Genomic DNA, 14229 nt, shown 5'->3' with positions numbered 1-14229 from the left:
TATTGCTGCTTAAAACAACTAAATTTGAAAGGCTAAAAGCTGGGAAACGGTTTCACCTGTAAGCTCGAGCTCTTTTCCATCACCATCCTTCATAAAGCCTTTTCAGACAATTCTATGCAAGTTCTCCTGAACTAATATCCTAAAACTATACCCTAGTCTACTGAGCAAGCCTGTGATCTATGAACAAAAATTTGACCACGCGATTCATGCTTAGTCTCCATTTGCTGTTATAATATCCTCCATTCTTCTAGGAAGATGGTCCACTTGTACCAGCACACTTTAGAGATTTGGTGCTATTTGGGGAGATGGAGTCCAGTCAAAACTCCAATTCGTCCAAATGGTTTCAATTGGGTTGAGATCAGAGCTCTATAGCAGGCCAGTAAAAATTTTCCACTCCATCCCATGTAAAACCATATCCTCATGCAGCTGGCTTTGTGCACAGGGGCAACATAACCCTGCACCCCTCAACATTGTTTATCTGTAATAAATGGACATTCGGTGCCACCCAGATAAGGATCGGTTCCCCTCAAGGTTTCTTCCTTATGCCATCTCGGGGAGTTTTTCCCGTGCCACAGTCGCTACCGGCTCGCTCATCAGGGACAAACTTACACTTATAAAGAACAAATTTATTCACTCTTTCCTACCATGTTGTCTCAAAGTAGCTGTACACGGATAATGACCATTGTTAAAAATTTACTTAATTGTGCCAAATGGGAAAATTCAAGTGTCCCATTACTTTTGTCCATATGGTGCGTTTTATAGATTTGAAAACAATTATGATTATAATATTATATAATACTGAGATATATATATATATATACACACACACACACACACACACACACACACACACACACACACACACACACACACACACACACACACACACACACACACGTTTTATGTAGCATCAAGGTTCTGGAGGAACATTGTCTCATTTCACTGTGTACTGCATCAGCTATATAGGGTTGAGATGACTATAAGCTTCTTGATTTTATATATCACATACATACATACACACATACATACACACACTGATGGTGTGTAACAACATCATGAATGACATTCGCTTACAGAAAATTCTACATCAGCTGGAAGCTACTCCTTTTGTGTGGCATGCTCCCAATAAATAAAATCACTGCTTTGTGCCGGAGTGTTTCTTGGCAGGAACACAGGCATACTGTGCCAAAACCTTCAAATTTGGATTATTTTAGTCAGAGCCAAACCACTCCACTTCCTTCTGCAGCAGTAAAAACATGCTCACACCGTAATCATCATTAATATTTTCATTCAACTGTAAATCGGCTGGTATTTGGCTCTGCTGGTGTATTATATGTTATCATACAATATTCAAATATAGAGAATCATTATCTATACACTAACAACCAACCAATCAACGAGCTGCTGGAGCAGAAATATGACACCGATGATTCCTGGTAACACGCCAAGTGGAAACCTGTTTGGCCAGCATGATTTAAGATAGTATTATTTATTAATTATATTTATTGCCTAATTTGAAAAGAAATCAGATTAGCTTGACAGGAGCGGATTGTGATTGTCACAGATAATAAAAAATAAGATCAGGGATATAAAGAAGCTCGGGGGAAAAAGCCAAAGAAAATAATGTTCTTACGTGCTGGTTCTTATTACTACATAATACCCCCCCCCCCCCACACACCCTTTGTCTTTAAAATGGGGTAAATATATATATATATATATATAAAAAAAAAAATAAAAAAAAAAAAAAAAAAAAATTTGGCTAAGAAACAAATACTATGTAAACACGTTTTTCCTTTCTTAGTTGCTTGACTTATTTGATTAACAAAGTCGGATTGGGCAAAAGTGCTTTAGTTACATTTTTTAGCTGTCAGAATGAAATTCTTCAATTAAAGCGATTCTCACTCCCACTCGGGTCGAGTCCCCTTCAGCTGTACCCGTCTCAGTCAGTCAGTCAGTTATTTACAAAGCTACCCTTTTCAGTCATTACTGTAAATACATGTTTGCCTCAGATTTGGATCCCTCACACATCGACTTCTCACTTACGTTACGAATCATGTTCATGTACCCGCAGACTTTTCAGGAAATGATCGGATGAGGACAGAATGTCCAGAATCAATCTTACAGTACGAAGAGTTATCACGAAGTCAAATCAGGGGTCGGGAGTGGATTTCTCAATGTGTAATTAAAGAAGATGGTTGCAAATCCCTGGGCCAAAAACAAAACAAACAAAAATAAGCCCAGGTGTGGCTGAGATTAAACCATTTGCACGAAACATCGCAATGCTGAGAAGCCAGCAAATAACTTCGGCGATATATAATGTGAAAAATATTTTGTATATCCTAAGCAGTGAAAAATCGTATAATGTCCAGATTTGGCTGTAATCGTTGGTTTGTTTTACTTCTTATTTATGTATTCCTATTTGCTCTCTATTTAGCAGAGCGTGATAGATGTTTGACTTGTGGCAGAAATGTCGCCGTTATTAAAAAGGACGTGGCTGACATTTGAATTTATTCCATGCGTCGCTGCACAAACAAGTCTTGTAGTGAGAAGTATGCACTTTTAACAAGGCACGCCATTTATTAGACTGCCTTCATTATGCACCCTGGCTCTTAAAGACCTCAACTTGATCTCTGGCCACACGCTCCTAATCCAGCGAGATCCAGTCACACACACACACACGCCTTGTTTCACATGGAAACTTCAATTCCGAAACCCTGTTTGGGGAAATTTTTCTTTTTACGATTGAGTTTCAATTTTGAAGGAGGACAAATGTTATACAGTATTATATAAAGATAAAAAATAAAAAAAAGAGAAAGAGGCAGAAGAAATATATTCAGCTATAAATTCTTTCATTAGTTGCTATTTCTGGCAATCAACAAAATAACAACTACGTAATCATATGTTTCATACAACAGCACCAAGGCTGCACCAGATACCCAATCACTGTATTTACAGCAGCTGGAACATAGTGAGGTTTCCTAAGAAAGGGGGAAACTACGTCACCTTGGTCAAAAGCTCTCAAAATGACATCGAGGGAACGTGACACCAAAACCTGACTCATGATTATTTTCAGGGGTGTTAAGAAGCATTCTCGTGTCTAAATGTTAATCTGAAAAAAGGAAAAAGAAAAATCTGCCTCGCCAAATCAGATATCTCTGATGAAACACTTTGATCAAGAAATGTAAAAAAAATAAGAAGCAAAGAATGTGGGGGAAAAACGTAAGAAAGAAACAAAGAATTCATAGATGCATAACTGGAATGTGCTCCTGACTGAAGCCATTATATTTTGCTCATTAAACTTTGCAGGAAGTGAGCAAATAGTTACATGTATACTGACACACCAAACAATTCCTATTCGCTTTCCTAATTAGATTAAAGAGTGCAATCAGGACTAAAAATACTGCACATTTACTAATTGGGAGCTTATATTACTCATGCAATAAATAGACTCTGACGTGTGTGTGTGTGTGAAATTGCCAGAAGTAAAGGCAGCCAGACCACGTGGTGATCACATACATCTCTTTAGGGCTTCCTGCCATTCTGTTCTTGTGTTTACTACAAATTGCGTCAAATGAAACCCAATTATCGCGAGATTTCACACAGTAAATCCCGATATCTATATGCTATACGTTACGACGTCATTTCGTAAACACGTTCAACCTTTTTTTTTCCTCCTTTTTCTTTATCTACTTCAACTTCACACCATGTTCCATGACATTTTTGTTTTGTGCAAAACACAACCAATAATCAATAGTCCACTTCCCTAAAGTGAAGAACTCGGTGATTAAAAAAAAAACAACTACGGTCTATAGACTGAATTCTCTGTCGTTCAAACAAACAAACAAACAAACAAACAAACATCCAGTCTTCGGTCTCAGAAGCTGGTTTTATTTATTTATTTTTTACCTTTATTAGGGTCCTCTATAATAAGATGCTACAGACCGCTGATATTTAATAAACAGCCTGGAGTAAAAGCTCTGGTCGGCCGCTTCGTACTGGTCTGCAGGGCAGAGGTGGATAAATATATCGGCTCTCCAAAAACCGCTTACTATCGTAGGAAGTTGGTTGTGTGTCAAAATAGTACAGCAGTAAAACCATGCTGCCAAAACTCCTAAATACTGCTCACAAACATTTCTCACTGCTCAACCCTATTATTATTATTATTATTATTATTATTATTATTATTATTATTATTATTGGGGTTTTTTTTTAAACCATTGCAACCGATTCGAATTTTATTGCTACCAAGCAACCGCTCGAAATATACATACAATACATACAAAATAACAAACGCTACTTTATTAACGTTTAACTAGGATTACAGAAATAAAAACATTTAAAAAGTGATATTTTTTATATAATAAAAGTTACAAATAATAATAATAATATACTAATAGTGATTAAATAAAAAAAAAAACATTTACCAGTTGAGCTTCCGTTTTGTTTGTCGGACTCCAGGGAACCGGAAGAAACGTTCCTGATTTCCCGGGGAGGAACGGAGCAGGGCGCACAGCACGCGCTGCGCTATACACACTACAGGCCTGAAACACAGCTTCACGGCTCACCATCTCCGAGTAACACAACGTTAATTCGCTTTAATTGCAACCTACGAGATAATTCGGTCGCATTGAGGCATCTTTGACTAATCCGAAGTGTGTCCACACTGCCGCTGAGTCAAATCATTGGTCGACAAACAGCATTCAGATGCAAATTCCAAACGCGTGAATCAGAGAGGCCAACCTTTACTCACAACTAGGGCACGTCTGCAAATTACAGATTTGATTGTTAAATGGGGGGAAGTATCGCGTACATTACCGTGTAGATGGATTTCTACACACAGATATTTATGTCAGGATTCGTATAAAACGAGTAGATTCGTGATTTCTTTTCCATTATGTAGACCACCCAAATTATTTAATGGTTACTTCTTTACGTTTAACGTTTTATATTAGAGCCCTAATTTTGAGATGTTCCCTAGATGCCAAGCTTGGAGCCTTTTCTATCAGTGTTCGTAAAAGTGTAATGGAACCTTGTCAATTATGTTAATTAATCCTTATAACATCAATAGAGTTTTATTACATTTAGTAAAAAAAAAAAAAAAAAAAAGCAAGACGAATTAAATTTTGTGATTTAGAAAAAAAAAATTTTTCACAAGGTGCTAAACAAATGCACACTTAAACACCATTACTTATTATTATTATTATTATTATTATAATACAATAGAACACAGGTTGCTTTATGTTGGGTTCTAAACTTGACATTTATATTGGATTTCTTTATTCTTGGACAAAAGAATACATCCATTATCAGTGACAAAGATACACAGAGGCACTCTGTATTTTTAATTGCATGGCAATTTTTTTATAATTTTTTTTAAAGGGATATGTTTAAAATGTTTGTTCACTGTACATGTTTTGTGAAATCTTTTTATTTTCATGTGATGAAGAGGGAATGCCTCCATGGGTGGGTTGGCATTTTTTATTTGTATTGATGTCTTTTTGTACAATAACATTCTATAACTTGAAATAAAAAAAAGTAAAAAAAAAAAAAAAAAAAGCATGTAAATCACAGAAAATTGGTGGTGTGAGAAAAAAAAAAAAAAAAAAACTTATTTATTCAATATCACTGAGTAACTTTGTGGTAAATCTAAAATCGAGCCCAGGGAACAGTGTGCTTGAGATAGGAGTACATCCAGTCCACATGGCACAATGTATACACATTTTTAAAACTCCTTAGAATGATATATTTGAGCTAATACACCTAATTAATTGCATTGGGGAGGTGGGAGAACACTGGAGAACCCTGAAAAAACCCACATTAAAATAGTGAGCATGTGCACAGACAGATAAATAAAAGGATAAATAAATTCTTTTGAGTTTTTTAACACAGAAAATACATGTTATTTAACAGAAACAAGTTTTTCTTCATTTTTGTATGATTATTCTGGGATTTAGTTTACTTTACCATGAGAAAGCAATTTTAAATGTTATGGTTGCTGATTCTCAGCTATTAATGAGCTTTGTCGGGTGTTATGGCTCCACCTAGTGGAGAGTTGGATAAATGAATAAGTCAAGAGTAAATAGTAAATGATTTAGATACAAATAAATTCCATATTTACAGCTGATTGTTTATCCGTTTAAAATTCTGCAGCATTATTTCCGACGAGTTCATGAACATATATGCAAACGAATATAAAACAACAGATCTGCACAGAAATATAGACAAAAATAATATATTTCTGATATACTAAAGATAAACAGCAGATTTCACAGGTAAACAATATACTCCGATTATCAAAGACAGAGATTTCTGAAACCAGACAAAAAAATATTAACAGTCGTGTTATTTTACATATAGCGATATCCATGTCTCACAGTATAAATATCCATTTCAGTTGTTTTTCAGGATTTTTAAACATTATTTAAACATTATTATCTGTATATTAGTCCGTACTGTTTGAGGTAACCCAAGTAGTCTGATGTCCAGGGGCATTTTATTGTCTTCTTCCTCCATATGGTGATCAGTGCAATAACCCTATCTGGTTTAAAAGCATTCCCTTTATATAATTAGATTTGATCATAGAAATAAATAAAGCATAATACAAAGAGAAGCTGACATATGTAAAAAATCTTAAACCTAAACATTATGAATCTTTTAGCTTTAAAAATAAAAGCTACTGTCTGTAGTTGTAAAAGAAATAATAATAAAAAGAAAACAAAAAGCTGTTTTTCTCTATGTCCCTACAAGGTTAAAAGTCTCCCTACACACACACACACACACACACACACACACACACACACACACACACACACACACACACACACACACACACACACACACACACACACACACACACACACACACACACACACACACACACACACACACACACACACACGAGATCTCCTCTACGACACATAATGCATCTCGGTGTTTCCGTTAGCGTTTGGCTGTTGGGTGACAGTTACCCTCTGTTTGAAACAACATTGACAGGTTTTCTTGAAGGCCTTGCGAAAATTGGCCCCCATGAAGGCGTAGACAATGGGATTGATGCACGAGTTGCTGTAGGACATGCAGTGTGCCCATATCTTTACTTTGTAAGTGTAGTAGTCCTGATGGAAGTGCGGGCTGAACGCCTGTGCCAGAATGAACAGCTGGATGGGCCCCCAGCACAGAATAAACAGCTGTACAATCACCAGCACCATACGGGATACTTTCGCTCTTACAGCAGCACTGCGTTCGGTCTGAACCTGGAGCTGATAAAGCACAGATTTGCAGTAATATTTAAGAGACTTATTTGAAAAAAATCCAGATGTTTAGAAACTTCTAGAAATGCCTTGAATTTGGCTGTGGATGAGTCAATGCAAGCGAAATTTATTATAATCTTTTAAAAAGGTACTTCTTTTGCCTCTTTTATGCATAAAGTGATAAAATCTGCAGTTGAAAGTTGTCCAGACGGTGCACTATAAAGCTGTCAGCAGGCGTTCCTACTACCAGTTGCCATAGTAACTTTAATCAGCGGGTGGAACAACTTACATTCCACTTTCTACAAAAAAACAGAAGACGGATCACATGCTCTCTCTTGCGTTCACTCTTATAGGGAGTAGCACTCCATATTTGCATAAACTTTCCTCTGTTTTGCTGACTCAAAGAACACACCCCAGAAACCCCTTTTTTTCCACATCGAGTCGCTGTATGTGTGAAAGTTGTTTTAGGTTTTACTGTGGTTGAAACTTTTTCCAAAAATACTAAGCAAGTGTAGCAGCCTGGAGTCACTGGTGATAAAAACCCATCCAGTGCAACTTGTTATTAAAAACACTTTTCTAATTGGATTATTATTATTATTACACCAGCAACACATAATGCTGCCTGTCTGGTCAAGCCAACATGCACATTTCACTTATCAGATAGAAATGCATGGAAAATTTACACAGGATCCGTTGAAGTAAAACACATATTCCATAATGCAAAAGTTTTCATTGTTGTACATCCACATTGCTATCCCACAGCTGTCTTCCTTATAAATATGCAAATTTAATAACCCTGCAATCATCTCACCTGATAATTATTATCAACAGGCTCCACGGCTGGCCGGCCCATCTGGTGCAACATGGCCAGATAACACACACAGATTGTCACCAGTGGGAGCATGTAAACAGCAAGGAAGTTGTACAGGATAAAAGCTTTCTTGTGAGTTGTAGTGGGAAAAATCTCAGTGCAGAATACTTGAGGGCCAAACCATTCTCCGGGTAAAGTCCTAGTGTACAGTGGCACTGGCAGGGACACCAAGAAAGATCCTAAACACAGGACACAACAAGTGAAAAAGTATATAAACCCTATATAAGTATATAAAGAAGGATACAACAGCCACCTTGACTTACTGATACTGTTTAAATATCTATTCAGTACTGAAAGGAAAACTCCACTCTGAAACAGTTCACATTTAGGATGCCTTTAGTGTGCAGGTTATATGTCACACGATCATGGTTGGTACCCCCCTACTGCTCCCAAAAAAAGGGGTAAATGGAAAAATTACACTACATGCAATGGCGCCCCCATGTGAAGCGCCCCTACGCACTGCATACTGTATATATATATATACACTGCAAACTCAGTTGCAGTTGCACCTCTGATTGGGAGATCCTGGAGAAATAACATTTAATAGGACAAATCAGTTTTGTATTTAGCACCAAAAAACAAGACAGAGCGCCATTTTTTTTTTTTTTTTGCGTGATTCAGCAATGTTGAAAGCTATAGTCATGTCAGTGTAAAAATCAATCAACTAGTTTATGATCTATTAGGTGACAAGCATAACAGATCTGACAGCAGCCTTGAGGAAAGTTGATCAGGATGAGGTTTTCGAGCAGAACGTAGAAGATCTGGACAAGCTGAAGGATTAAAGCGAGGGCTAAATCTCTATCATTCCTATACACCACTTTCAGGAGGCAGTCAAACAGCATTGTGGGTAATGTAGGAAAACATCAAATCAACATGACATTACAACGATATTCCTGTTAATGCCTGTCCCATTCAATATAAAGTTTATAATGGATGCTGTTCAGGGTGGATTTTTCCTTCAGTGTTAATTAGCAGTCTAGTGAAATCATGCCGAGTTAGGAAAAATCTGCAGACCTATCCAGATTCCCAGATTCACCATAGTGGCAACTCTTGGTGTGCGACACTGCAAGGAGCGCAACGGATACACCGTGACGTACCAACGATCCACACTCATCACTGTCAGGGTTACACACGTGGCCTGTGCAGATACCTATCACATACATATACAACACTGGTGACTGGGGCTGTTAGGGAGGAAAACATTCTTTGTAATTATTTGACATTTTGAGGTTCCTTACACACTTTGGTATTATGCTCAAGCATGAGACCATAATCTCTTGAGTACTAATGTGTACAATAAGCAAAATGAAATTTGTACTGTATTATTCATTGTGTACAATCATTTCGTCTCTGTATACCAACAAAATGGATTTGAAATTAAGCAGTCAAGATGTGTACTAAAGTGTAGACTTTCAGGTTTAATTCAAGTGGGTTTACAAGATACTGCATTAACTCTTCAGGCATTACATTTATGTGGCAGTGGGGGTGTGGCCGAGTGCTGGTTTGTGAATGGAGGATGAGGCTAAGGGAGACAAGTGGTAAGAATCGCACACCTGCTGGGAATGTATCAAATCAGTGTTCTCTTTTGCAGTAAGCAGGAAAAAAGGATAAGAGGAGTGAAAGAAAGACGTGTGTGTGTGTGTGTGTGTGTGCATTGCTGAAAGTGCAAAGATCAAATAAAGAAACCTGGTTTTACTGAAACTGGTCGCCGCCCCACTGTTCTTTCCTCACCTTAACCGTTTTCTCCCCTACGCTGGTGCCAAAACCTGGGAAGGAAAGCAGGGTACACCCCCATGAAGTCTTTGCCGCTGGGTGAGCCAGTAAAGGCACTTCTCAAGCTCCAGCAGACACAACACCAGGCCCTCCTTCAGGTGCGCGCTAAGCAAGAACAACAGTTCCAGGAGCTGATCCACACCCAGGGAGGCAGGGGACCGGAAGGCATTCTGGAGCGCGCCGGGCTGGCAAAAAGCTCCCGCCACCCTGAAGCCTGTGGCTACCATCCTTCTCAACAAGATGGAGATGGTGCCAAGGTGTTCCAGGAGCTTGTCAAGCTTGTGGCCACCACCAGGAAACGGCCGGATTGGAGCAAGTGGGACGAACCCCAGCGCAGCACAGACAGCGTTTGTGAGGCTGGCTGGTCATTCACGTTCGCTCAGCAGCTCCGTCACACCTGCCCGAAGTGGCTGCAGAATGAGGACCGGAGTGAACAAGATCCTCAACCTCATCGTGCTGAAGCAGTTAGTCGTGCAGTTCTTTCGCCGTTCATCATGATGGAGCAGTTTGTTGTGCGGCTTCTGAGGACAGCAGAGTGAGTCCAGTGCCAGCATTCGTCGTTGGAGGATAAGGCGAGCCAGCGGTTGGAATCACAAAAGAGATCCTGACTGATCAAGGCACGACTTTTATGTTATACGCATACTTTACAGATTATTGTGGATCAAATTGATTCATACTAGCGTCTATTATCCACAGACCGACAGCTTAGTGGAGCGTTGAACCCTCAAGAATATGATTCAGAAGTTTGTGCACAGAGATGCACGGAACTGGGATAAATGGCTTGTAAGGTTTAATTTGAAATGTCTCTGTTCTCAGTCATGTTTTCTCATCCACGTTAACCCCATAAATCCTGCTGCCTTCTCTCTTGCACACTGTTAATTTGTTAAAATGATACACCAGTGGTAGATAAAAAAATAAAAAAAAACGCAATAACAAGAAATAGTCCCCAAATAGTAAATGAAAAGAGTTGGATCAGCAAAAAGAGTCGGTTCCGCTGCTCTCGTGGGCTTTGGTTTAAATAAAGCGCACGCTCAGCAGAGCACCAGTACATCAGTGCAGAATATATATGAACAGAACCACAGCTGTTTAGAAAAAAGCCATTTTTTTTTTGCAACTGAAAAATAAAGCATCGGTGACTAACCTGCTGAATGTAACTGACAAATTTACACATGAAATCTCCAAAGATCCAGCTCGGTAACGGATAAAGCACAGCAGTGAAAGGTACACAGCAGACCAGAAAGGTGATGTCTGTCATCGCCAGGTTCGCTGCAGAAAAAAAAAACATCATCTCCTTAGTCAGCCTTAGGTTTAGTTTAAGAGGGAATAGGAACGGTGGAATAAATCAACAGATATTAAACAGCATTAAATCTCAGCCTAAATAGAAAACACAGTGTCCACATTTTCAGGCTTTCCTAGAGTTCATATCCAAATCACTCGAAAACATTACTGTCATTTATTGGGATTCTGATCTCTGTTGGATGTTCCCAGAATAGCAGTATAGCACATCTCTGGTATATATTCACAAACCTTCTACACACACTCCCAAATATTATTTATATATATATATATATATATTTATTTATTTATTTATTTTTTTTTATTATTATTTTTAATTTATTTTTTTTTTAAACACATTTTTACATACTGTCTGTAAACAGTTTATTTACATTTTTACACTTTTATAACCACAATTGCACATCAACAACACATGTCCAGTGTATAGTTTTAGTCTTGGTCCTGTCTATTGCTCTTTTGACACCAGATTTCTCCCAGGGATTAATAAAGCTCTCTCTCTCTCTCTCTCTCTCTCTCTCTCACCATGTCTACAATATTGCCCTATTTTACTCACAAATATAATTTTTAATCATAGTTTAGACCTGAATATTTGTGTGTGTGTAAGACAAAGACGTAAGATCTGCCACCAGACAAAACATGTCCCAAATATTCGAGGATGATTCTACCCCCTAAAAGTTTAACGCATCAAACATCTGGCTATATCCTGTCCCTTTCTTCAGTTCAGACCTGCCTGATTCATCATGATGTTCTACTACTCAGTGCTGCTGAAGATGGCCCCACATTACAGCAGAGGACTAAACTCATGAACCACAAGGACGGATTTGGACTGTAATTAACGTACTCAGTCTGCTACAGTGGATTCGGGCTGCATTTGCAATTAACTATTTTACACTCATGTGTCCATCAGTGAACAACGAATGTTCACTGTTCATGTGTCCATCAGTGAACAGTGAACAACATCAATAGTGTTATATAAAACTACAATGAAAAGTCATGACGTGTCTCCCAGATAAGGATGGGTTTCCTAATGAGGCTGGTTCCTCTCTAGTTTCTTTCTAATAGCAGATTTTTCTCACCAATGTTACCACTGGCTCTCTCATTAGTAATCAATCTTGTAGGAATAAACTTCTAGGGACTAATTTATACATTTATAATGTATATTTTTATTTCAGAAAAGCTGCTTTGCAGCAATGCTAATTGTTATGCAAATAGAATTGAATTGGAATGAACATCAACACTGCTGTATATTAACACATGATGTTTCAGCTTTCCACAATATCAGGTAGTCAGTGATACGCCTTGCTTTTGTGTTTCTTTAATTGTTCGAAAGGCTAATTATTATTGTTCGCATTTCTTACCTTTATTATTTGATTCAAATGATTTCTGGCATTGGATCTTTGTACTGAGATTATTCTGCATATACTGCCTTCATATTCTGTCTACAGTGCCTTGAATTTTTATTACATTTTTACAATTTTCTTTTACTATTTATACTATTTTTTTTCATTAAATTTATGAATAAATTTATTTTATTTCTTTTTGCATGCTTTGTTGATATAAACGTACGTTTATTTGTCATTTGCAACAAACAAATTTGCACGTGCAAATCCGAAAAACGTAAATAAATAAATAAATAAACAAACAAACAAACTGACACCAAAATTCTTACCTATATAGATATTGGTCGCCGTCCACATTTTCTTGTGTTTTGAAATGACGTACAGGACCAGTGCATTTCCATGTAATCCCAGCAGCATTATGACAGCGAAGACCAGAGGCACGAGCCAGGCATCCACCAGGAAGGGCAATGCAGTGAGCGCCTCTTCCTCACACACTGCCGGAGCAGCACATGAGCCGTTGCTGGAAATCACCGACTCGTTCATTGTAAACTTTTTTGACCCCTAACTTGCAATAAAATATTGCGTAGTAATTGATGCACCACTCCTATACAACAGCAATAGTATTAGTAGTAGCAGCGCCATGTCAGGAAAACGCACTAGTGTGCTGGCGCTCTCGGCTGAGCGCGCGCTTTATTTGAGCTAAAGCGCACGAGAGCAGCTGAACCGATTCTTTTTGCTGATCCGACTCTTTTTGTTTACCGGCACCTCCCCAAACGAATCACTTGGTTCCAGTATATTGCCCATGTTAGAATAAACTCATGAAACTTTATTACAAACAGAGATGGGAAGTAAAAGTACAAATACTTCGTTACTGTACATAAGTAACTTTTTCTGGTATCAGTACTTTACTTCACTATTTATTAACTTTTTTTTACTTTTACACAAATATTTGTACTTTCTACTTCTTACATTTTCAAAACAGACTCGTTCTTCAGTTTTAATCTATTTGTTGTCTTCATTTCCTCGCTCTCACACATCACAGACATAGACTAGTTTACGAAATGCAAATTCGTTTAAACACCACAAATTTTATGAACGCGCGATAAATGCAGCGTTCATTTCTGTTTGACCGTATTTATTATACAAATATAAATGCATAAATAAAAAAGTCGCAAAATTAAAACCTTTAGCGAAACACGCGTTTATTCAAGACGTCCTTTCTTTTACTCAGATAAAAAAACAAAACAAAGAAATAACAAATACCAAAAAATAATCTTTTAATCAGTACACATTTGTTTTAGTGATGCGCCAAGTCTCAAATCAGCACCAAAATCCGCCATGATTTACACAATGAACCCTCTGGGGTCGACAAATGCGCCGGCGCGTTTTGTGGCAGTTCTTCATCATAACGCAGAAACGATCTTAAATTTGTCTTTTTCTGATCACTTTTTCCGTCACTGTCATCTCTCTTCATAGACATGTAGATTAAACAACCTAAATCTCAGTAAATACCTGCCTCACAGACATAATAAATATACTAATCGAAAGCTTATATGCCTACAAATTAAAATAAACAAATAAAATCTAAATATTCACTAATATTGTAATTCGTATGAAAGTTAAAAGATGTACAGTTTCTCCGGTATCACCTGATTAACCGTCCGTGTGGAAACATAGCAAAGGTCCAAGAATATTTTGCCTT

General features: G+C 37.7%; 2 protein-coding genes across 5 annotated transcripts in view; both read right to left on the bottom strand.

Annotated features, from left to right (window-relative positions):
• The window catches only part of arid3a (AT-rich interactive domain 3A), a 33793-nt gene extending 28703 nt beyond the window's left edge, over positions 1–5090 (bottom strand). For 2 of the 4 annotated variants that reach the window (XM_083558540.1, XM_083558543.1), the window contains exon 1: positions 4425–5090. The gene's annotated coding sequence lies outside the window, so the exon portion shown is untranslated. Of the gene's footprint in view, positions 1–3906; positions 4009–4424 lie in introns of those variants that run through there. The other 2 variants (XM_083558541.1, XM_083558542.1) reach the window with 2 other exon arrangements.
• A 1698-nt stretch (positions 5091–6788) lies between these two features.
• Positions 6789–13450, bottom strand: LOC310735640 (G-protein coupled receptor 54-like). Its single transcript, XM_083558608.1, has 5 exons — positions 12857–13450; positions 11033–11157; positions 9133–9268; positions 8059–8297; positions 6789–7256 (listed from the first exon to the last, which is right to left on the bottom strand). Exons 1-5 carry the CDS (start codon positions 13068–13070, stop codon positions 6909–6911), a joined length of 1062 nt encoding a protein of 353 aa, XP_083414734.1. The 5' UTR covers positions 13071–13450; the 3' UTR covers positions 6789–6908.
• Between the last annotated feature and the right edge of the window lie 779 nt (positions 13451–14229).

The sequence above is a fragment of the Silurus aristotelis genome (genome assembly GCF_946808225.1).
Source record: "Silurus aristotelis genome assembly, chromosome: 13".
Taxonomy (NCBI): domain Eukaryota; kingdom Metazoa; phylum Chordata; class Actinopteri; order Siluriformes; family Siluridae; genus Silurus; species Silurus aristotelis.
Note: the sequence above shows the minus strand (reverse complement) of the source record. Positions and strands in the feature narration are given on the sequence as shown.